At 47.7% G+C, this 23,453-nt stretch overlaps 1 protein-coding gene and 1 pseudogene across 1 annotated transcript; one reads left to right on the top strand and one right to left on the bottom strand.

Annotated features, from left to right (window-relative positions):
- Positions 1-2,644: 2,644 nt before the first annotated feature.
- On the bottom strand, positions 2,645-11,854 carry LOC141963257 (E3 ubiquitin-protein ligase RBBP6-like). The gene is made up of 5 exons (XM_074912441.1): positions 11,689-11,854; positions 8,706-8,805; positions 8,072-8,108; positions 6,941-6,985; positions 2,645-2,692 (listed from the first exon to the last, which is right to left on the bottom strand). The coding sequence occupies exons 1-5, from the start codon at positions 11,852-11,854 to the stop codon at positions 2,645-2,647; spliced, it is 396 nt and encodes a 131-aa protein (XP_074768542.1).
- Positions 11,855-15,768: 3,914 nt separating this feature from the next.
- LOC141963256 (insulin receptor-like) lies at positions 15,769-23,385 on the top strand (annotated as a pseudogene).
- Positions 23,386-23,453: the final 68 nt, after the last annotated feature.

Genomic DNA, 23,453 nt, shown 5'->3' with positions numbered 1-23,453 from the left:
GACCCTGAGGGGCTGCAGCGCGTCCAGAGCAGAGCAAGGAAGGTGGTGAAGGGTCTATAGAACAAGTCCTGTGTGGAGCGGCTGAGGGAACTGGGGGCGTTTAGCCTGGAGAGGAGGAGGCTGCGGGGAGGCCTCATCGCCCTCCACAGCTACCCAAAAGGAGGTTGTGGCAAGGTGGGCGTTGGTGTCTTTTCCCAAGTCACAAGCGACAGGAGAAGCAGCGGCCTCCAGTTGCACCGGGGGAGGTTTAGATCAGCTACTGGGGAACATTTCTCCACCGGAAGGGTTGTCAGGCATTGGAACAGGCTGCCCAAGCTACCATCCACGGGTAGATGTGGCGCTGAGGGACATGGTTTAGTGGTGGACTTGGCAGGGTTGGGTTATCGGTTGGACTCGATGGTCTTAATGTTTTTTTCCAAACTCAGTGACTCTACGATTGTCCAAAGGAGGAGCTTGTGCATTGGGATGGCATGTGAATGAGCCATTGGAACTGCTGCTGGTCCTCAAGCTGGTGACGTGTCTGCAGGAGCTGGGGGATATCCTGGAGGAGGGAGAGTGCACCCAGCAGACGGAGCCGCCCAGGTGGGAACTGAGGTTGTGGCGGTACCCCCGGGGGAAGAGGACGTGCTGGGGGGGGTGGAGGATACAAGGAGGTGGAGGCACCGGCACAGAGAGCGGTGTTGGTGCTGGTAGTGCTGGGCCCTGCGTCCTCTGGGTACGTTCACTGCGTGATCATCCTCGATTTGAGCTTCTAAAGAAACAACAATCTGTGCCTACTTATTCCCTTATAAACCAGCTGTTGTGTCCGTTCTGTGTTATGGCCTCCTTTAACAGGTTACAAGCAGCAGTATATTGAATTTCTGTAGCCTACTTACACTTCCCAGTCTGGCCTGCCACTTGCCGAGCGAATTTTGCCGGCTCTCACTGGATGACCTTCAGGCATGGGGAGAGAAAAAAAATCCCTTTCAGTTTACCTGAAGATAATTTTTTAAGAGCAATTTGTAAGTTACGGTTACTTACCAGTTGTGGGTACTGATCGTCCCTGGGGGCCCAGAAGACTTGGTGATGCTCTCTGTCCCAGTCCAGGATCCTGATAGCCCTTGTGAATTGGTGCAAACAGTTGGAAAATAAGCTCTACCCAAACACAAGAATCACTGCATATGGTGAGAGAAAACCTACCTTCTCTTCCCACAAACCACGGACCGACAGCGGGGAAGGTCGAGTACGTTCCATGGCAGCCACCAGCGCAGCAGGAGCCACGGGTGCTGGTGGAGGTGCTGGTGGCTGCTGCTGCTGCCTCTGGATAATCTGTGCATAACCAGTGCCATTTCTGAAGTTGTTCACAGCCTAGAGGCAGAAAAACATTTACAAAGAGGTAACATGAACCTTCAGCAGCTTGATGAACAGAAGTCTCCACAGAGTAAAATTACTGGTGTATTCCCATAGATACTGTCCTTCCTAAAACAAACCAACATACAGATATATTCCGATTAGATCTAAGGGAGAAATTCTTCCCTGTGAGGGGGGTGAGGCCCTGGCACAGGTTGCCCAGAGCAGCTGTGGCTGCCCCCTCCCTGGCAGGGTTCAAGGCCAGGTTGGACGGGGCTTTGGGCAGCCTGGGCTAGTGGACGGTGTCCCTGCCCGGGGCAGGGGCTGGGACTGGATGGGCTTTAAGGTCCCTTCCAAGCCAAACCCTTCTGTGATATATGCACACATCCCACTGCGCACTGGGGCTACGGATTGGTAACTCAGACTATCTGTACGTAAAGCTCTCCAGTGTTAACACTCAATTTGAAACCGAGTCAATCCTGTTAAACACAAGTGTGAGCTGAGTTTGCCAGGTTGTCTCTCAAGAGTTGTCAGCATCTGTAACAGCAGGTAATGTATTTGCAAAGTAAATTTAGCCTTATTCCATTTAGCCTTGTTTAAGGAGATGTAAATTAATATTTTCTTCCCTTTCAGCTAATTGACTGACCAGACTTTTCTTAGAGTTTTTCTAAAAGTCACCGCATTACCTGGCGTAGGAACTTGTTGGCAACTAAAGTATCAGGAGAAACATCTGCCTGATGACACGATGGGCACGTATGTTCCTCAGAGTCCAGCAATGCTGTTCTAACACCTGGGTATAATCAGAATCATCACAACAGGTTTTAGCTAAACTAAGGAAATTTTGGGGGTTCTATTCAGTTCTAAAAGCCTGTAGATGGTTAATGGGTGAATATGGTGCTGAATTGAGAGCACGAAGTTGAGAACTGAGAGCATGCAATGTTCAGCAGTGTAAAAAATTTCGAGGATGCAGGAAATAGCTGCCCAGCTTTGATATTTCACTACTGTAACATTTGAAGATGTAGAGTAGGCCGTGTCTTGATGTTTTGACTAGTCTGTTCTCCACTGTCCAGCAGAGTGAGAAGTCACCAACCTCAAGGTTAATGAATAAGACACATCTCCAAAACCCATGAGTAGGTTCAAGTTCTGATAGTTTTAACCAGCTCTCCCCTGGAGAAGAATGTGGATTAAATGCCTAACGAGCCATTTGCTGCAGCCACAGCAAGTCACCAGCGCTGGCTCTAGAGTTTTGTATGAGAGAAAGGACTGTGCACAAACTAAATGCATTTGATAGCGAATACCGCAATCAGCTGCACCATTACGCACTCTTCTCGTGCTCATCCTTCCGCATGTAAAGAGGGTTTAACTAGATGCATAGAAAGGGAAAAACGCCTTCTGCCTTAGTTTTTTCCTGACTACAAGAAGAGTCCTTTCCTATTTGGGGTATACTTAAGTAGTAAACAGAGCTGGTAAGAAAGGAATGTTACAATCTTTCTGCTTCCAGAAGATCAGGTGTGATGTTTTGAACTGACAAACATGGGAGTAACACTTACACTCATCACAGAAACTGTTTCCACAGCAGGGGATAATAACTGCATCCACCATGATTTCTTTACAAATGAAACATAACAGCTCTCCTGGAACATGATTGTCTAAGGAGGAGGAGAGGGAGGAAGAGGACGGCTCCTCAGGTAGAAAGGGATGCTTCTCCTTCTTTCCTCTGGCATACGCTTCCCTGGAGGGGGGTGGGGAAGGAAAAAGAAAAAAAGTTACAGATGGGTAAAGGAGAACTTTCCCAAGCTTTTCATTTTATCCAGTGAAGACAGTAGGTGGCATTCTCACTCCAAATTAGCCTTCAAAAATGCGGGCATTTAGTTTAAAATACTTTCCTATAGCCAGAGCACTAGAAAAGGGAGGGGAGAACAATTTTCCTTCTGCAGAGCTCTTCCCTTCATTGGATCAACTAAGAAATTAGCTCAGACTAGAGAAATCATTTTCTGACAGCTAGAGACCGGGTGAAATGAATCCCACGTCTCCTTTCACCAGAGGGTGAATGTGAATCGCAGGCTCAGGATAAAGTCAGTCTCCGCCTAATCATGTTTTATAAATGGCGGAAATCTATGTTACAGCTTCTGCAAAAGGAGATGCATGACAGAAAAACAGAGGTGCTCCCAAGTGCATTTTAAAACAGCCACCCTTGTCAGCACACACCAGTGTTTTCTTAGCTTACAGCAACAGGAAAACATCCCTCTGCTTCACACATGGGATTGGGCAAACGGCAGAGGGGGAGGGGATCTCAGTCCAACAGCTGTTTGTTAAATTCTGCAAGAAGCCTTACAAAGACAAAACAGGAGCAGAAGGAGCTTTCAAAAAGAATGATGCCACCGTAAACACGACGGAGATGTTTTGCAGAAATAGGGGTTCTTAGCATACCAAAAGCTTACCCAGCGTTCAGGGGCCTGAACAGCAGGACTGCCCCATTTTAATATTAGAAATCATCACAGATTTTAAGGTGAAGATACAACGACAGTGCTTCTTCCCCCATAATTACAGATGCTGGCCAGCTTGGTGGCGTTGCCACTCAGACATGGACACTTGGCTTCTCTCCTTCACTTTTTGGTCAGACCAGCTAATTCCATACTCACGCATTAATAATTGGGATGGCATATCTTCCAGTCGGTGTCAGCATCGCACCCTTCATATTGGGATCTTCCACCTCCACCATGAAACTCCTGGGAATTCCCGTGCTCTTTCTAAGTCTGCGAACAGACTGAAAATTACTGTCCTGTTAAGAAAAGAAATGCAGACATATCTCAAGACCCACACTTAAAATGGCATTTCAACCACTATTTTAAGCAGCAAAAGCTTTAATCCTCTCCTTTTAGCTAGCCCAAGGGCTGCTCGACTGAAATACTCTTTTTCCCAAATGAATACAGCCAGCATGCTCCAAAGGCCCGAGCAGTGTTCTGAGCTCAGTTGATATTCTTTGGCTTAACTTCAGGGTCCTGAAGGGTGAAATATCCCTCAGCTCACCGTCCCCTCAGAGGAGAGGCACAAACCCCCTCCTCCTCCAAAGGGCAGTTCAGAGGGAGAGCTGAATGCAGGGCTCTGGATCGGCCACTGGGGAAACTGATATTCCCCATCTACACACGAAGGTTGAATTCGGAGCTGATGCCCGTGCGTTCAGTGAGTAACCTTAAATGGCATGAATACTCAACCAGAGACTTGTGTAATTATAACACGCAAATATTCAATAGTTGGGGCCAAGAGAAATGTCATTTTTTCCTACAAAATACTAAAAAATGCAAACTGTCATTAAAAAGAGTTATGACAAAAAAACCCTTGCAGTAACATTGAAGTATATAAAAATATGCATTAAAGTTCACCGAGAAAGATCTATGGACATATGTAATGTCTGTGACCTCAAAGAAAGAAAATTTCCCATTGAAATCTCCAGCTTTCCCTGGAATTTTGAAGGGCTTTGCACCACTGCCATACAACCTCTGTATTTCAGCCCAAGAGAAACAATTCCTCATAGGGGGTCCATGTAATTGCTGTGTAACTGCCAAGGTAAAACTATTAAAAACCAAGTGTCACCAGAAGCCCCCCACAATCTTACCCCATTTGTTGGACAGTTCTTTATATAGTGGCCAGGTTTTCCGCAGCGAAAGCAAACATAGGATGGTGGAGGTGTAGCCAGGGGTTTCTTCACGTAACTAAAAGGGTTTGGGGAGAAAAAGAAAATGGTATGCATGCATCTCTCTTGTTCCAACAACCATCTCTGCAATGTCTCCACAGTCTTCACAGAACAGACAGGACTTTGCCAACACTTACTTGACTGGATCGTACTGACAGCAAGACTGGGTCATCATGGCTTGTATTTTATCTTCTTCGGAAGCGTTGGCTTCAGCCAGACTGCCGGTCTGTTTAACGGGTAATTATGGGACACGCACATTAGAAGCCCATTTAACTCCCCAGACAAAGACTCACCCAACCCTGTAAAAGGCAGCCCGGCAGGAGCGGGGGTTGCACAAAGGCAACTGCTTGTGTGAGCCAGAGCTGTCCCAGAGATGTTCTGGGGAGCCCTTACGCCATCACACGGTGTCTCTGGGCCTGTGAACCTGCTTGGAAGGAGCATTTTTGGGCACTCAAATCCTGAGGCTCTGTTTGTACCTTACAGAAAGACTTGTGTAACCAGCCCAAATGTCTTCCAAGTGGACTGAAGCTATGTGTAGGAAGAATTACATTATCTACTAGTTTTAAACGGATTCTTGAGCTCCAGAGTATTGGAAGGAGAAAATCTCCACTGTACATTCAATTGAGACAGATGTGTGCAAGTATCAGTGTCTATATTTTGCGGAGTTAAAAAGACATACAACTTATGAGTTGGGGAAGTTGCTTTTGCTTGCTGAAATTCAGCTTCAGACACAGAAGCATTGAGAGGAATCAAGATTTTTATAACTCCTCAGCAAGACAAAAGATTCTTTGCAGTAGAAATTTGTCCATCATGCGCTGTAGGCAGCCCAAACTGCATGTCCCCTGCACTTGGCCAGTTTCTCACATTGTAGAGTCAAACTTCACATGAGTTTACAGAACCAAGGACGTGTTTAGGGACAGCACTAACAGAGACCAGTTTCTTCTGGTGACTACTTTCCAAAGTAACCGTTGGGGTTTTTTCCCCAAATGTACACAATTTAATTCTGCAGTGGGAGAGGGAAGAAGAGAGTGGGAAGAGATCTCTCTCTCTTGGAAAGGAACGCCAGCCTTTATTTTCAGAAGAAAGAACTAGCTCCTCTGCATTAGGCCCCGCCTCCTCTATTCTTTAAGACGAGTAATTGAATTGGCTCGCACTTCGCCTTTTCACAAAGTGCAGCCACTAGTGCTTTCCCAGACAAAGTCACACATTGTTGAGAAGAAAACACAAGCAGTTCCATAGCAAACCCTGGCATTACAACACCTTCAGAAGGTCACCTCTGCTAACACACTGCACTCACACATTGGTATATTCCCGCAAACAATGAGGCACATTTACACAATTTACACAGTCTGCGTTCAAACAAATTAGGTTGTGTTGTCCGCTCTCCACAGACTACAAGTTATGAAACTGTGCAGCTTTCCGAGAGTGGATCTATAACTGCAGTGACTAGAAACCAACAGTAGCCACGCAATTGCCCGTGCTACAGAAACGTTTCTATTTTGGCTGGTGCAAGCCCCCCCTGAAATGTCCATGACTTGCAGCCAGTTAAATTCTTCTGCGAAAATTATGTCAGTCTCCAACACAAAATTAACAAGAGGTCTGAGAAACAGTAAACAGCTCCTGAAGTGCTGCTGCTTTGTGTCTTGAAGGTGAGCTATAGCGCAACATTACGTTGAGGGACTCCCCTGCTATCTTCCCAAACTGGGAACTACTCTTTACGGGACACTATGGAAATATATACACATCTTAAAGTTAAAACCAATACTGTAAATGATTAAAAAGTAAGTTTTATTCCCATTATAACAGTTACCCAGTTATACATCACCGTACAAGATTTAAACATATGAAGCAAGTGGGATTTTTTGTTGGGGGTGGGTGGGTGGTGTGTTTAAGCCTTTGACAAGAATAGACACATACCTTAATGAGCTGGGCCAGAGGAATGGCTGCAGAAGAGTCCTCAATCTGTTCACAAAAAATTAAACACATATTCAAGTTGTACAATCAAAACATAGCAGAAGTTAACCTCTACTGCAGTCTGAAAGTCTGCACTATAACCTCCGTGTGTCATGGAAAGAGTCATTTCCAACGGAATGTAATTGTACTGGTTCAAAACAAAGTCCAAAGCTATGACCGCTTCAGAGGGCCTACGTGGTTCATGAGAAGCAGCTAAACTCAGTCTGCTGGGGTTTAGATATTTGCATTTGCAGACAAACTGTGAAACTAAACCATTTCATCGGATAAAGGGGAAAGATCAAATGCACAACTTTGGAATACCACTTTGGGTACCAACAACATTTAAACTCACAGCAATCTGATAGAGACCTTCATGTACTCAGAGGGGGCCAAACAACATCACTTCAGTCATACAGCTTTAGGAACAAATACTCAAGTATTTCAGGACACGGGAAGGATTCTTAGCTGCACAGAACTGTCCTCAAAACCTAGGGGATATGTTGATTTTGGGATTTCTAGGAACCACCAAGTCAAAAGTAAGAAAAAGTACCAAGTGGCACAACAACGGTTTCTCAGTGCGTTTTGACAACATCTTCCAAAACTGTTAGGCAAAGAAAGTACCTATAAACAAAAGCTAAGTGATACAATGCGAAAATGGCAAAAAATACGCTCCAAACAATTTTAATTGCAAGAAACCAAGAGCACACGACAGCCTATACAAACACACCAGCTCTAGACAGAGAGGTGTAGAACACAGCACCAATTGAATTGTGCAAACCTTGAACCTACATGACCTAGAAACTATCCTACATTATCTGTACAACACAAAGTCATCCAGGAAATATTCCAGCATATTCAGTATGAAACACAATGCCTCACTAGGCACAAATACCAATATTCACATTAGAACTGTGCAAATGATGGCATTACTCAGTGTTCACTGTGCTGTGAATCAAACACAGGGTCTCTACAACATACACTATGTCTCACTGCAAAACAGATTAACTTCATGTTTGGGAGATTAATAGGAGGCTACATTGTTTAGAATGACGTGCAATGTGTAGGAAAAAAGTGTGAGATTGTGTTTGTACATACTGCTCTGGATGTTCCACTCGCTGGCTCGGTTGGAGTTCTAGAAGAAGAAATAAAGGGGATGAGAACTTAGAACAAAGCACTTGCACCCAGCCAAAAGCAGTGAAAGCAGATTCTGAAACCTAAACTTCAAGACATTCTGTTCTGATAGTCTGCTGCATGTGGAAATGTATTTGTACGCATAAATCAAATCCCAGATCCCATTTGTAGTTTGTCAGCAATTACTGTAAGACTTACAGCTCTAGAACACAACAGTGCCAGAGGAAGTCCTCAGACAGTTTGTCTCTGCTGTGTAAGTATCAAAACGATGAAGTCTGTGCTACAGCTTTGTGCTCTTAAACAATCAACCATCACATTAGCGACTGTTGCCCTTTCCTCTAGAGCCAGTATGCAAAAAAGCCAGATTGGAGGCATAAGAATACCTGCCATACCCCACCCCGCCTCCCCCAAATGCAAGACACAGTCAAACACTGACAAACAGACTCTTCTGAGATGGGAACATGCGTATCTGTCTTTCCTATAAAAGCACGAGAAAGAAGATCGATGCAAGCCGAGTGCCTCTCTAAACTAATCTCCACAGAAAAGGCTAAGAGACTGCAACCCCTGACAGAGACTGCAGTGCTTTACGGGTACTTACATAACTGGTGTTTTGCTGGTAGTTTTAACTCCTCTAACAGGGACTCTTCTAACAATTACCGAGGAGTTCTTAGGAATGAGAGCATTGGCATCTGTGTATTCTGAAAACAACACCAATACAGAAGAAAACATGAGTCAGTTTGTAAGAATATTAAGATGTAATTACATAGCACTTGAGAGAATCCCTTCACAGACAGGAAAGCAAAATTTTATATCAAGCACCAGCAGCAAAACCTTTTCCACTCTTTTCAAACAGTTTGGATGCCAGCAGCAAAATGGTCTCAGAGGTCCCTAAAGGAGAGTGTGCTCATGCATGAGGTTCTTTCCTGACCTGCCCTAAGTTGCTTTTGCTTCTGCTGGGCTACAAACCCAAGAGATCTGTGGAGAGAAACAAACCACAGCAAAGTCTCACCCGCATAAACCAGATTCGAAAGTCTGACCAGCTTGCCCTGCAACTAAGCAGGCACTTGGCTAAAGCACGAAAACTCTGCCCCGTTGCTTTCCGAGCTGTTCACTAAAAACCATTCCCCCGTGCCGCGAGTGCTGGGGACTGACAGAACACAGAAGGAGCCGCCATCTCTCTGCTCCTCGGAGCTTCATCCATCGACAGCCACACTGACAGCTGCTCAGCGCTGTACCCTCACATGGAAATGGGACTGGCAGGGCTAGAGTTTGGATCACAGAAACCGGAGGGGGTTTTGAGCTTGCTTTCACAGGCAGGGCAGAACGGGCTCCAACTAAAGGGGTCTCTCCTCTCTTAAGCTAGTCATCCAGTTTGAATAAGGCAAAGGGACGTGAATTCTTTCAATTCACTTTTTGCAGAGCAGAGAGACTCAAATCAATTACAAAGACAAGCCTTCTGAAAAGCCTTTTGAAACCAGTGTGTGCCTGAGGGTCTCCATGCTTTGCCATGGCTTACACCGTGTCCCTCTTTTGAAGAGGAGGAGCTACCTGAGACACTCGGACTGAGTAGGCCTCAAATGTGAAGATCTCTCCATGAGTAAGCTTCAAACTTAAAGACGTCTCCATGAGAAGGGTTTATATATTGTACTTACACAAGCTGGATAGGACTAAATGTTTTAAAGCGCCATCAGCAGCCATTCCCTGTCATCTGCCTCCAGTCCTAACTACTAAAAGCCCTCGCCTCTGGAGGCCAAATCAGAACGATGGCCCGAAAGCCAAAGTTGCTGTGAAAGTACTACTAATGACAGAACCCGAAGCTTTTACAGAAGTCATGCCCTGAAACCAACGCCTAGAGCTCTGCTCAGATGGGGAATCTCACCATCACGCAGCCACCTGTCAAGACAGGCCTGCGCCGGGACTTTCTGATGTCGGAGGAGCTCAAACACCACTGAGGCTGACAAGCAACGGGGACGTGATGCCAGCGGCAGCTCTGGAAGCCCAAAGCAGCTGTTTCCACCTGCTGAGCGGAGTCATACAGAGTGCTCTTTCTGGTCCAGATCACAAACCACTGGACTGAGATTTCAGAGGCACAGGATAAGCAACAGTGGCCTCACAAAAAGGCAGGAGTTTGCTAGGCCTGTGCCCCGCTGAGGGTTGTGCTGGGTCTGCAGAAGATTGCAGGTGGCAGCACCTCTCCGCGAGGGAGGCTGTGTGTATGAGGACAGCAACCAGTGCGCTTATTCGCCAGTTCTGCAAGCCTGCAGAGGTCAGCTGGGACATGCACAACAGGTGTATGAGGCAAAAAGGGGAGGGGGTCCTCTTTTTGTATTTTGTGGCAATTCTTTGACCATTAGAAGAGAACCATTGACATCTGCCTTCTGAACACACTGTCCTTGCATGCAGAGATATATATAGAGAGAGATGCATGCTTGTTTTCCATCCACTGGTGAAGTGCACAGGGAGGAGACCTCCAGCCATCTAACAGCAGACTGATAGAAAAATGAATTCCCCTTACAGGTCAATCAGTACACATTTAAATGGATCAGCTGAAAACTGAAGAGTGACAATAACCTGGTGAGGTAAAGGCTTTATTTGCACAGGGCACGTATCACGGCACATATCTGTGGGGGGGACTTGAAGTATCCTCCCACTAGCTTGGTCACCGAGGCAGAGAATTTGTGGAAGAGGGTTTACAAACAGCGGAGTACGCTGCCGAGGTAGTTCTGTGCAGGGACCTGGCACCTGTTGGCTTTGATACATTTGATTTTCCTTCACCTCAACTCATTGAGTTCATTTTGGTGATGAAATTGGTGTCAATGATGAAATCTGGTGAAGTCAAACAATGTCGACTTAAAAGTTAACTTTTTTGTTTTTATATAGGAAAGGACTAAAACCAGAGCATTATTCCTGAAGTCCTTGGAAATTTCTGTTTGCTCTCTTTAACAGCTGCCAGCTTAGCCTAACAGCTCTCAGACAAAACTGGCATCTGCCAGCAGGAACCTGTTCCCCGCAGGCAGCAGCATCCCCTAGCAGAGCCTTGGCAGGTACCAGGAGCTGCGAAGCAGTGTCACTCTGCCTGGCCACGACTCCACATCTGCAGGCTGAGCAGTGACATCACACTCAAGAGGGCTACTTTTGACAGTTCTCCAAGCAGAGCTCCAACAGAAATGTTCAACAAAGCTGGAGCCAACACCATCGTTGATTCCTACTCCCTTCTAGCACAAAGCTTGTTTTACTGCCAGTGATGGCCAGTAAGTGGCTACAGGGGGTCTTTGGCAAGCACTACCCATTGCACATCGAGCAGGAAGTCTTCTACGCCCAGCTCCCTGTCTCACAAACAGATCGGAACGGCTCTGTGAGGTCCCCACAAACGCCACAGCCACCGACGGTGACCGAATCGCACGGTCCCTTCCCAACCCAACAAACTGCTGGCGCCGGTTCCGCGTACGCCGGCGGGTCAGGCCCCGGGCTGACTCACGGCACGTGGGGACAAGCCCCAGAGAGCAGCGTGTGGTCCCGCAGGCCGTGGGCGCCGCCAGCCGGGCAGTGCCCGAGGCCCCGCGCCCGCCGCCCCCACGCACCTTCTCCGGTCTCAGCGTTGGTGACCCGCAGATCACAGTTGGCCGCCTTCAGCTTCTGGCGGCCCATGATCTCGCGCTTCAGGTTGCCGACGGAGATGTGGAGGCCGCTGAAGGTGACCGTGTCGCGGCGCAGCTGGGAGAAGAACTGATAATGGACGCACGGCATGGCTGGTCCTGGCGACGCCTGCTCCCGACAGCGTCTGCCGTGCGCGGCAGGTGGTATCTGCCAGCCCCTGGCCCCCGGCCCTGCAGCGCCTCCGGCCCGGGACCCTCAGCGATGGAGCTGGGCTGCGGTGGCAGCACCCACCCGGCTCCTCCTGGCAGCCCGGGCCAGCAGATGGGCGATGGGAGAGGCCCCGCGGCCCCGGCTCAGCCTCCGCTCCCTCTCTCACGGGCAGCGCTCCCAGGCTCGCTGTGGCAACTCGGGTGCTGCTGCCCCAGCGCTCCACCGAGGGGCTTCCTGGCCACCAGCAGCACAGACTTCGACCTGCCACCACCACTGCCACGGCAACGAGTCGCCACAGACGGCCACGGCACTGCCACGCCCACCCCGCGGCATTATGACCCGGCCCATGGTGACACAAGGCCGGTGTTCTGTCACCGCCCGGGGCTGTGCCTGCCCGGTGTCCCTCCTGCCACCCCCGGGGCTGTCCCTGCCTGGAGTTCTGCCACCCCCATGGCCTGTGGTGTCCCCCCTGTCACTGTCCAGGCCTTCACCACGCAGCATCAGCTCCCTCCCGCCAGCCCCTGGGCCTGTGGGGTCCCTCCCAACAGCCCCGCGCCCGTCAGGGCCCGACCTCCTGTCCCCCCCAGGCTGTCACCACCCGCTGTCCCCTCCTGCCAGCAGCCCCCAGGGCAAGGCAGCCTGGGGCAGAGGCAGCGGGCTTTGCCCTGTGGCCTCGGCTGCCGGAGCTGCCGGGCGGGGACGGGAGGGGACGTCTCAGGGTGCCGAGCCAGGCCCCACGTCCCCTCTGCCGCCGCCCCGCTCCCCGCTGACGGGGCAGCCCCTTGTTCCCCGCCGGGGCCGGGGCCGGTCGGGGCCGGTCGCTCTAAAGGGGCCGCCGCGGCGCCTTTCTCCGGGTCTGTCACCGCCGATGCGAAGCCGGGGCCGGTCCAGCGGCGCGGGCCGGGCCCGGGAGCGGCGGCGGCGCTGCCCGTGGCCGTGGCGCCGGCGGCCCGGGGCGGCCGGAGCCGCGGGGCCGGTGAGTCGGGGCCGGGGGCGCGGCCGAGGCGGGCGGCGGGGCCCGGGCGGCGGCGGCCCCGCGGCGGGAGGGGCCGGGGCGGGCGGCGCGGGGCGGCCCCGCCGCGCTTCGGGCCTTTGTGGCCGGGGGGGGGCGGCCGCGGTGGGAGCTGGCGCGGTACCGGCACGGGCGGCAGCTCCCCCCGGGTCGCCTGAGGAGGGACCCGCCGGCGCCTCCTGACCCGCCGGGACTCTGCTTCTGCCTTGGAGTAAGGAGGAGAGCGGGAGGGAACAGCGAACCCGGCTGCCGAGGCCGGGCTGGGGGGTTCCAGGGGCCTTCGGCACGAAAGGCAGCGGCCCCGGGAGAGGTTTGCCCGCAGCGCGGCAGCGCGGCCTGGAGCGCTGAGAGAGGGGAGGCAGCGGAGTGAGGTGTGACCGCAGGGGCTGGAGGTTTATCGACAGGCTCACTTGGGGGTCCATGTCTCCCTGTGCCTCACTGCTCAGACCTAAACGGCTGAGGTGGAAAACCGGAGTTTAAAAGTTGATATGTCACCATTAGATTGTTGAGTGCTCATTAAACTCTCGCTCCAGTGGCTAGAAGCTGTCCTACAGCTTCTACTAACCTGCCACTTGACAGGATGTTTTCCTCTCTCAGCACTTATCCCCAGACACACCCCAAAGCCCTGTTTCCAGTTCCCCAACACCACTTCTGAAAGTGAGCCTAACACAGAATTGCAAAGCTTTTGACTTGACCGAAGTGAGTGTAATTGTTCTTAAGTAATTTGCTTATTCAAGTAGGCAGTGAACGCTATAAAAATGCGGGATTGACGAACAGCTTAAATGGTTTGTGATCTTTCTGTGCAGTGCTGCCTTATTCTGGTCTTCCGTGATGGCCAGAGCTCTGAAGCAGGGAGTCGTTAAGGTTTGGTACCCACATGCTTTACTGGAAACAGGGCTTAAGTTCCCCTGGTTAGACTCTGTCTTGAAAACCAACCTTTGACATCCGATCCAGTTTCTTCATTCAGTACTTTAAGGTTGGTACCAAACGAGTTTGTTCAAGAGGCTTTGGCATCTTGGGATTTTTTTGTTGGTTTGTTTATAAAAAGCAAGCCTTGCAACTTTTTTTCTTGGGGCTCTGATGAAACGTGTCTGTAATGGTGGGTTTTTTTAAGTTACTTTGAGTCACTTGGTAACTAGGGATGGAGGAGTGTTTCCTCTCTGGCAGAACAATGCTGTGCTGCTGGACATGGGGCCTGTTTCTGCTGAAATTGGGGCATTTATGTTTAGTAACGATTTTGCCAGTCGTTTGACCAGCAATAGGTTTGGGCCTCCTACTGGAGAATCGATTTGAGATTTGGGTTTTCCTGAAAGCTGATTTATGTATTTTTTGTGACCAGGTTGTCTGCATTCTAATTGACTGCTCAACTTTGGTCTCCCTCTTCTGGGATCACACCTGCATAGCCTTCATACTGAATTGTTGATTAATTCCCCTGCCCCTGCAGAAGCAATACTATCAAGAGAAGTTGTGGAAAACTGCTGCGGGCGGAGGAAGCAAGCAGCCGATTCAATGTGAATGATAGAGCAAGCTTCAACTTTATTGAAAGAAGTCACCCCTTATATAAGCACTCTACAATAACCATGCATACTACTCACAAATCTATTGGATACATGTAAAAGGCTACATTATAATATCCCAGCCCCCTGTGGCATTTCAGGTATGTCACAACATCTTCCCTCTTCTGGCCTGCCTCCTTTCCCAAGGTTGTTTTTACCGTCAAGGCCATTGTGTACCTCAGTTTCTCTCTTTGTTAACATAACAGTCTGTTGTTAGCATAACTGTACCCTGGTTATTTCCTCTGTTTACCTCAGGTGGCTGTGACCAGCTCCTGCAGAGACCCATGGCCTTGCTCTCTGCAAGCCGTTCTCCAACAGAAAACCACTTATTGCTTTGCTTAGAACTGCTTCTTGCTGTCTTGGTAACAATAACTTGATGGGGTGGCTTAAGCAGCTTCTGCATGAACAGAAGTTACAAACTGCTGAGTGGAACTCAGCATGAGAACGCATGAGGACGCTGCAACAAAAGCAGATTTTCTTTCAAATGTTCTTAACTCTTTACTCTTCTCCTTGATCCTTGAGGTGGTTAAAAAAAGCTCCGATACCATGGTGGTATTCATCACTTAAAAGCCAAACTAAAGTCAAACATGAAAAGTAATTCTCAAGTGCAATTTTCTCTCACTGTGGAAAAATCTGTATAAACCCTTTTAATCTTTGTACATTTAGAATTCTATTAGCCTTTTGTTCTATTGTTTATTTCAGAAAAAAAAAAAAACAACCAAAAAACCAACCCAAAAAAACAAACCAACACCACAAACACAAAACCCACCCTAATTTGCTTTAAATTTCTCCTCAGTTTCTGTTCCAGGCTGAGGCTGGCCTCTGCCATTGCCTTCCATGAAGAGGCCTTGTGCAGGAGCCCCCAGTGCTGGAACCCCTGAAGCCCAGCAGACAAGGTGCCAGTTTATTACGTTGCTGTTGCTCAGCTTTGAAAGCAGCAGAGTTTGAACAACTCGGGTCACATCCCGATTTGCCAGGACGCGTAGAACCTCCTGTTTGGTCTGCGCTGGCAGCACTAATGACAAATAATGCATTCTGTTTGAGAGCTGGTGAAAAATACAGAAATATTTCTAAGATGCAGACAGCTGATGGATTGTGGCTGTGTGCTTCCAGCTCTGGTAGATTTATATGATGATTTAACCCTTCAGGATGCTTTGCTGTTTACTCCCAAGCTTCACTTGCCTCCTTTTAGCTGCGTCTTGGAGCAGGGGAGCTCTGTGGATTAAGGGGTTGTCTGGGGGCCAGCTTGTGGCCAGTTTCTAGTGATTTACCTAATTCTAGTGAAAATGATGAAAGACTCGGGTAATTATGCTTAGTGTATAGATGCATTTTGTGGCCTTAAGCCACAATAAAAGCCTAGAGCTTTTACTCTCGGAAGTAATTCTTAGTCTGTAGAGCTGAGCTGTATTTTTTGACCTTTCCTTCAGGTCAGCTGTGCACAGTCCGATTACTCCAGGTAGTAGTTTATCCTGGGACACGGCCGTTGGGCCGTGGGACCACCTTAGCTTGCTGTATGTGGCCTGTGTGCTCAGCAAGCAGTAAATAAGAAGCAAGATGTTGGATTTTGCATTTATCAGGTAGCTTTAGCTGTACCGGTGTCCTGTACATCGAATTTCAGTGATTGAGTTTTATTTGCCCTTCTGTTGTTTCTCCTTTCATGAAGAAACCACTGGCCTGCCCTGTCACACACTTGCTTCCTTGGAAATACCTGTCTTAATTATTGACAATTAGCTATTTAGAGTACTTAAACTGAATCTGTTGCTTCCCAGTTCTTTTAGCCCACGGTTGGGATGTGCATCAAGACAGCTTTCTGGCTTACTTCCAGTCTGGCTGCAGCTTTTCATGGGGCAAAGAGGTTGCTGGTAATTGGTCATCAGATTTCCTTTCCCACTTTGAAAAAGTTGCTCTTCGAGGCCCTGTGTGCATTAGCTTCTTCTTCCAGAAAGCAATTTATGAAATGACTTGGGTCTAGTGACAGAAAATCCCACTGGGCAATAAGATTGCTTCAGATCCTGTATTAGTGTTGCCAGATTTATTTTTTTTAATTGCAGGGGAGCAGAGTTTTGAATAATCATGAAGGCATTTGCATAGAACTTATTTTTATCCCAGACAGCAGTGGTCTGTGTAAAACCATGAGGAGCCAGACAATTGTCACTATTAAACATCTGTGTCCACATCAATTTTGTACGGCCTGATTATTGCTGGGTGATTTCTTGGAGCTGTGGCATGATAATTTTATAGTTGGTGAGCTTTACATACGGTGACAAACAGAGCAACGATCCTGTGCTTTAAATTCTTAGGGGGGAGAGGGGCAGGGCTGGGCTGTCTCAGCTGTAGCCAAAAGAGAATCCCTAAAGTGGATGCAGTCTTAAAAAAATAATTAATAAAGCATTCCCCTGAACAGGACAGGTTGTTTTGCAGTGTTGTGTTGCCAAGCAGGTTTGCCTTTCCACAGGCTTCTCCCTTGAACTTCAAGGTCCAGCCGTATATTTCTGTGAAGTTTGGGTTGAAAAGGGTTATCCCCGGGGCTTTGGTTGTGCTGTACAGGCATGGCCCCCTGAATTTCTTTCTTGGTTTCTTACCTGTGCTGAGAGATTAGAAAAATATTTCCCTATTCAAAGCTTTTGCTTTCTGTCTTTTCCTTTTGCTGGGGCCTGGATTCATGTTATTCAGTTTACCTTCTAATTTATGTTTCATGTAATTGTTCACTTTGCCGGTCTTGGTGTTTCTGGTTCTACTAAATAAGCTGTCTGGATAGTCAAGGCAGGGAGATTCGCAACCTTGAGAAAATAATATCAAAAAAGCCCAAACACCTAATCTGAAAAGAATGCTTAGGGCATTCTTTTACTACCAGTGTAGTAAATGACTGCTGTCAGCAAAGTCTGGGCGAGAGTGTGGGCTGTACTCGTGCAGGTGTGTACGTCCAGGTTTTTCCGCTCTCTGCCGCAGCACTACCATTTCCTAGCCATTGTTCTTGTCCTTTCTGCCCCTCCCTGCAGCCATTCTAGACTACTTCCTCTAATCCACTGGCATTAATGGCACAATCTGAGATGAGTAGAAGTGCCACTGGCAATATCTAAAGAAAGCAGACTCTGTTGCATAGACATCTCTTACTTCTGTAAACAGCAAACGATGCCTAAGAACTGGTGTTACAACGGCTGTTGTGATAGAGGTGACATCCCGAAACCCAAGATGGCAGAAAAAAATTAGGAAATACCCCTTCAGTCTTCTTTTGTAATCCTCCACCAGGGAATGTTCCCCACAGGATATTTCTTAGCACTTGAAGCACGCTTTACTGAAAGGGTCCTGGTCGTGAGTTCTGAGTGTAGCTATGTGTTATGGTGCGGTTGGACAGAAATGTGTATTTAGAAAACTAAACGAATTACATTTTATTAAATAAATGAATAACATTGTTCTTTGCCTTCCAGTCTGCAGAAGCACGGACAGTCACAACAGTCTGACCCGGCTGAACACGCTGGAGAACTGCACTTGCAAATCTTGCTGATGTTTAAAACCAAGCCTGAAGATTTCCGTGAGCTCAGCTTTCCTAAACTGACTATGGTTATAAACTAGTTGCTTCTTTTTTGTGTGCGTGGCCTGACGAGTTTAAAGGGACTTTTCCCAACCTCACTGCGAGTGGAGGAACTCCTCTGTTTTTTAACTCGGCGCTGGTCATTCTTGAGATGGTTCACCTGCAGGAGATCGGCCTCTGTAACCTGATGGACGTTACTCGAGGCTCTGTGCGGATTGAGAAGAACAATGAATCATGTGACTTGTCCACGATGGGCTGGTCAAGGATTTTAGATTCTGTAGAAGATAATTACATTGTGGCCAACAAGGATGACAAAGAAGAGTGTGGAGATGTGTGTCCAGGAGCCGTGAGAGGGAAGAGCAACCGTGCACCTACTGTGATAAATGGCATTTTCAGTGAACGCTGCTGGACCCACGATGGCTGTCAGAGAGGTGAGTCTGGGGCGTGGTGCATGTCAGCTGTGGTTTTGCTGTCAGTTTTTAACCTGTCAGACCTATTGGTGGGATAATAGGTGCCTATTAACCTGCTACCTTTAAGCACAGCTTCCTAAAAGCAAGGCTCAAAATTAACATGATTCAGGTGAAGAGAGGGCCTATGGGTTGGGGCTGTTTTATCAGTTTTCACCTATGTGAATAAAGTATGCAAGAATGTCGTCTTTGGTTTCTTTGCCACGTTAGGGACTGCCTAAAGCTCACAAGTGTAACTGACTCTGGGTGTATCTGGTACCTTGTGTCATATTTAAGGTGGTATTAGTATCTCTGCTGAGGTTTTGGTAAGGGATTAAAAGTCCAGACTGACTGAAAGGCTGCTGCAGGCAGCAACAGAACAGGAGAGAAAAGTCTGATGGAAGAAGCCCAACTCTGTACAGGTGCAATTCCATTTTGACCGAAGCATTACTGGTGTAGGAAGGTGTAAGGCCTGTGGGTGAGTGAGCAATGCTTGCACAGAGCAAGAAGCTGGAAGCCAAGTCAGAGCTGAAGGGAAAAGGAGAAGGAGGAGAGAGGACCTGGGTGGGGATTGCCCGCAGCAGGAGTCCCGGGGAGGGTGAAATACCTGGGCTTTGACCTGGGGTTTTGTTCAGGGGAGAAGGTATGGTCAGAAATTTAGCTGCTGCTGCTGCAACCCCTGAACTCCAGTTCTTCAACTGTATTAGCATGCCTCTTTTTAGCTGTGCTTTTGGAGCAGGGGGAGTAGCTCTGTGGATTAAGGGGTTGTCTGGGGGCCAGCTTGTGGCCAATTTCTAGTGAAAAGCAAATTTGTTCAGTTAAGGCCAACTCATGTTACATTTTGGGTCGGAAGGGAGAGAATATGTAGTCTTTTTGGGTCTAGCCTGATGCTGTTATGGCAGCCAAGTGTGTTCCGAAGGTTTTGTACTTTTGCAGCTGACATTTTTATAACATTTTGTACATACATACTTAGTTTTATTGCCGTAAAAATGTAGTTCTTGGTTCAGTGCAATGTGTTCATGCAGAGAGTGTCTTTGCTGAAGAATGCAGACAACAAAGACGCTGGAAATGCCGTGTCCTAGACCTCAGTCTAGATCTGCCAAAGATGATTTTCATATTTTGCATTTTTTTCCACGTTTATTTTTAATGTAATAAGAATGCTATATGTCTCTCAGTCCACTTGTGGAAGGAACAATTCCCTCTGAAACAGGATTTCCTGCCAATTGTCCTTGCATTCTTCTCTGTTTATACCCCATTTGAAGCAGTCTGATGTTTTTGACAATCTAATTGTAAAGGTGGGCTCAGCCTTTTACTTGCATATTGCGTCATCTGGAGGTGGAGTAAGGTAATAGGAAAAAAAAAGTGGAACAGGCAAATAGAAGTGACCAGGAAAATGATCTGCAGTATCGGACAGGCCCTTAGTGAATCCCGAAGGGCTGCATTCCTGGAATATGAAGATGGATATCTGAAATATAGGCTTTGTTCCCTAGAGGATATGATGAAATTCAAGTTCTCCTGTTCCCCCTGAATGAAACCTTTGTAGGAGTCTGTAAACTTCTTGATCTTGGGAGTTGACTACCAGAAAATTTGAGTTATTAAGACTGTGAGCCATTTCGGGTTGGTAGGTGGACTTTTTCTTTAATCTATTATCTTGCTTTATGCGATAAAAGCAGAAGCTGTGTCTCTCAATTAGTGCAATCTAGAATTTGTTGCACAATATTAACCTCATGAAAAGGAAGTGGGAAGTATAGGAAAGCATTTGGGCCACTTGAAGAGGATGCCCATCTATAAGAAGGATGGAAGGATGATCCGGGAAATTACAGGCCTGTCAGCTTGATGTCGGTACCCAGGAAGCTGATGGAGCAGCTCAACCTGAATACCATCACACACCACATGCGGGACACCCAGATGCTCAGGCCCAGTCAGCATGGGTTTAGGAAAGGCAGGTCCTGCCTGACAAACCTGATCTCCTTCTACGAAGGGCGACCTGTTTACTGGATGAGGGAAAGGCTGTGGATGGAGTTTACCTTGACTGTAGAAAGGCCTTTGACACCGTTTCCCACAGCATTCTCCTGGCGAAACCGGCTGCTCGAGGCTTGGATGGGCACACGCTTTGCTGAGTCAAAAACTGGCTGGCTGGCCGGGCCCAAAGAGTGGTGGTGAAGGGAGTTAAATCCAGTTGGCAGCCAGTCACGAGTGGTGTCCCCCAGGGCTGAACACAGTAGCCCTTGGTAAGCTTTCACAGAGCAGTCAGGGCAAGCAGGATTATTAAGCAATATTCAGGAGTCGATATAAGTTGCTATAAGTAAAGAAGTTGCAAAGCAGGTGATCATTTCCTTGTATCACCTCCTTGCTTTATTTCCCTTAGAAGGCTGTTGCAGTGTTGTGGTAAGGCATTAGCTGTCTTTTTCTACCTGCCAATCCACAGACATGTGGCGCTCAGATCAGAGCTAACCCTTGCAGGAGGTTAAAACCTTCGCGGGAACAAAAGCACAAACGCCAATATGGTGGTTGCTATTTGCTCAATTTTATTAACCGTGCAATCGCTTTATATACGCCTTTCTGCACATCGCGAGGTCTTTAGTTCCCTGTTCTTCCCGTACATCGCGAGATCTCTCATGCGCCTCTATTGTTCCCGTACATCGCGAGATCTTCCGAGCACATAATACAAAAAATCGCAGCGAGCCTTTCTGAGGCTGAAGCAGATGAAGAGGAAAAGGCAAACCCAGATCTCACAGCGAGGGAAGACGCTGGAATTGTTGATGAAGATACAACAGCAGTACAGCGTCAGAGTCCTGAAGTTCCTGGGGAGCTCAAATGGGCGGAGTCAGGAGAAAGTCTCCTTGAGGAAGACAAGGAGCGGGATGCAAGCAGCAGGGGAACAATGGGGAGGATCTCAGGCCATCGGAAAGCAGCGTGTTGGAAGTGAGGACAGTGATGAGGAGGGTCCTGAGAGTGACGAGGGGAGCGGGGAGTACAGCCCCTCTGCACGGCTGTGGGATGCAGAATGCATTTCCTTTATTTTAACAGAAGGTTTTGGTTCTGTTTCTATTGCTTTCAGTTCACTGCAGTGCATCTAAGATAGTCTTGTGTGGCATAAACAATTGGAATGCTGCTGCTTGATGCTCTGCTGGGTTACTCTGACCATCTTGTGTGTTGCTTTTGTTTTGGTTTGCGTTCAGAATTAATGTGCTGTTGGTTTGCATTCAGTAATGTGCTGTTCATTGAATAATGCTGAGGCCTTCAAAGACGTTTGCTTCTGGAACCCCTCTCTTGTGTGAAAGAAACTTCAGTTTAGGCACTTTCACCACTAGACTCAGATGAGTGGAGCAAGGACTACTGAAGAAGAACGAACCTTAAAAACCTAGAGGACAGAATCTTATGCTCTATTGATGGAGTGTGTCAAGCTAGTAATCTGGTCCTGAGCTGGCCTAAGACAATAGTGTGGTTCTTTATTAGCACAGTTCCTGTGTGCTTCCATCCAGCACACACGGTTTCATGGCTCTGGGCTTGCACAGAGATCCTCCATCCAGTACAGACAGATAGTCCGAATGGTAAGTAGGTAACAGCGTTTGCTTCTTAGTCCAGTCCTGCATCATCTCTGCTGCCAGGAGACTACCTGAGATTCAGGGATGGTGCAGGTCAAGGAAGGACAGGAAAAATCATTGAATCCTAAAAATTACAGCTAGGAACGACTTCCTAAATTGCATAGAGATTTGTCCCCATCTACCTGGGGGTTATTGAGGTAAATTTTATAGCAAATAAAGAATTGTCAAGAAACCAAGTGTAGAGCAATGAAAGAATTGGTTTTCAGTCCTTTCTTGTGCCTCCAAGGGTCCTTCTCAGGGCGGTGTTGAGAGGAGACCGACAGGCACTGTTCTGGTTTTGTCCCGAGGAGACCCATCTGAGAGGATTTCTCCTAACCGGTGCTGTCATTAGCAGTGCAGAACTAATTTATCGGAGAAAATTGCATATGCAGAAGAAAGCAAAAGGTGCAGAGTGCTCCTCCGGGGTTGTTCGGTTGCAGGATGGGTCTGGGCAGATCACAACGGGTGTTCTGTCAGAAGCGTGGGATTACCTGGGGTGGGCTCCTGCTGTGTGTTTTCTGATCTCGCTGTGCTCTTTGGGACAAGGAGATACTGCCAGTCCCAAGAGAGAGAATTGTTGTCAGCGGTGTTTGTCACCCTGCCCTGGGCTCTGTGTTTCGAAAGATTGTCAGGTCTGTTTTGTCAGATGTATGACCTGACTGTGAAACATCATAATCACTGCATTTACAGAGCAGAAAATACTTCTCCACTTATTTTTAGATAAGCATAGGTCTTCAGCCACTTAAGTTGAGGAACTGAGGAATCATCAGAACTGTAGCTGAGAGCTTAACATAGACATTTTTTTTAAAAAACAAAGTGTTCATAGAACAATAACAATTTTATGTCTATAAAACAATATTGTTGCTCCTGTGGTGAAACCCCCTGAGACTGCCTGACAAAAGCAATCTCACCGCTTGTGAAAATGTGGAAGATTGCTGCTCTGTGGTTCAGTAGATGCCCCTGCATGAATTTTCCGTTGGATTTTTAATGGTTGTCTCCATTTGGTTTTAATCTACCTAAAATAAAATTATTGCTGGTGAAGATTGACGTGGCTCCAATCGGGTCTGCCCTAACATTTCAAATTTTAAACCAAGCTGAGGCAGCTGGATGACTTCTGCTCCCCTTTCGCCTTTTAATGGCTTCTCTTTCTGGCTTCATCTTCTGTAACTTTGTGATAGTTCTTGAAGATTGCAGTCAGTCCAGGCGGAAACAGCAACGGCAGCTGGACGTGGTGATCACGTGAATTCCGAACCTGATGATTCCTGTACAGGTGTGGAAGAAGAGGTTGTAGCAAGCGGGGAGTATGATGCCAGTGAAGGTGAGTTGGCTGTTGAGTAGGGATGAAATCTGATTCATCGGAAGTGTTTTTATAGAAGTGCTTGCCCTTTCCCTTTCCTTTTTACTCT

Source organism: Athene noctua, chromosome 8, assembly GCF_965140245.1.
Source record: "Athene noctua chromosome 8, bAthNoc1.hap1.1, whole genome shotgun sequence".
In the NCBI taxonomy this organism is placed as follows: domain Eukaryota; kingdom Metazoa; phylum Chordata; class Aves; order Strigiformes; family Strigidae; genus Athene; species Athene noctua.
The sequence above is the reverse complement of the archived record's forward strand: the minus strand, read 5'-3'. Positions and strand labels throughout refer to the sequence as shown.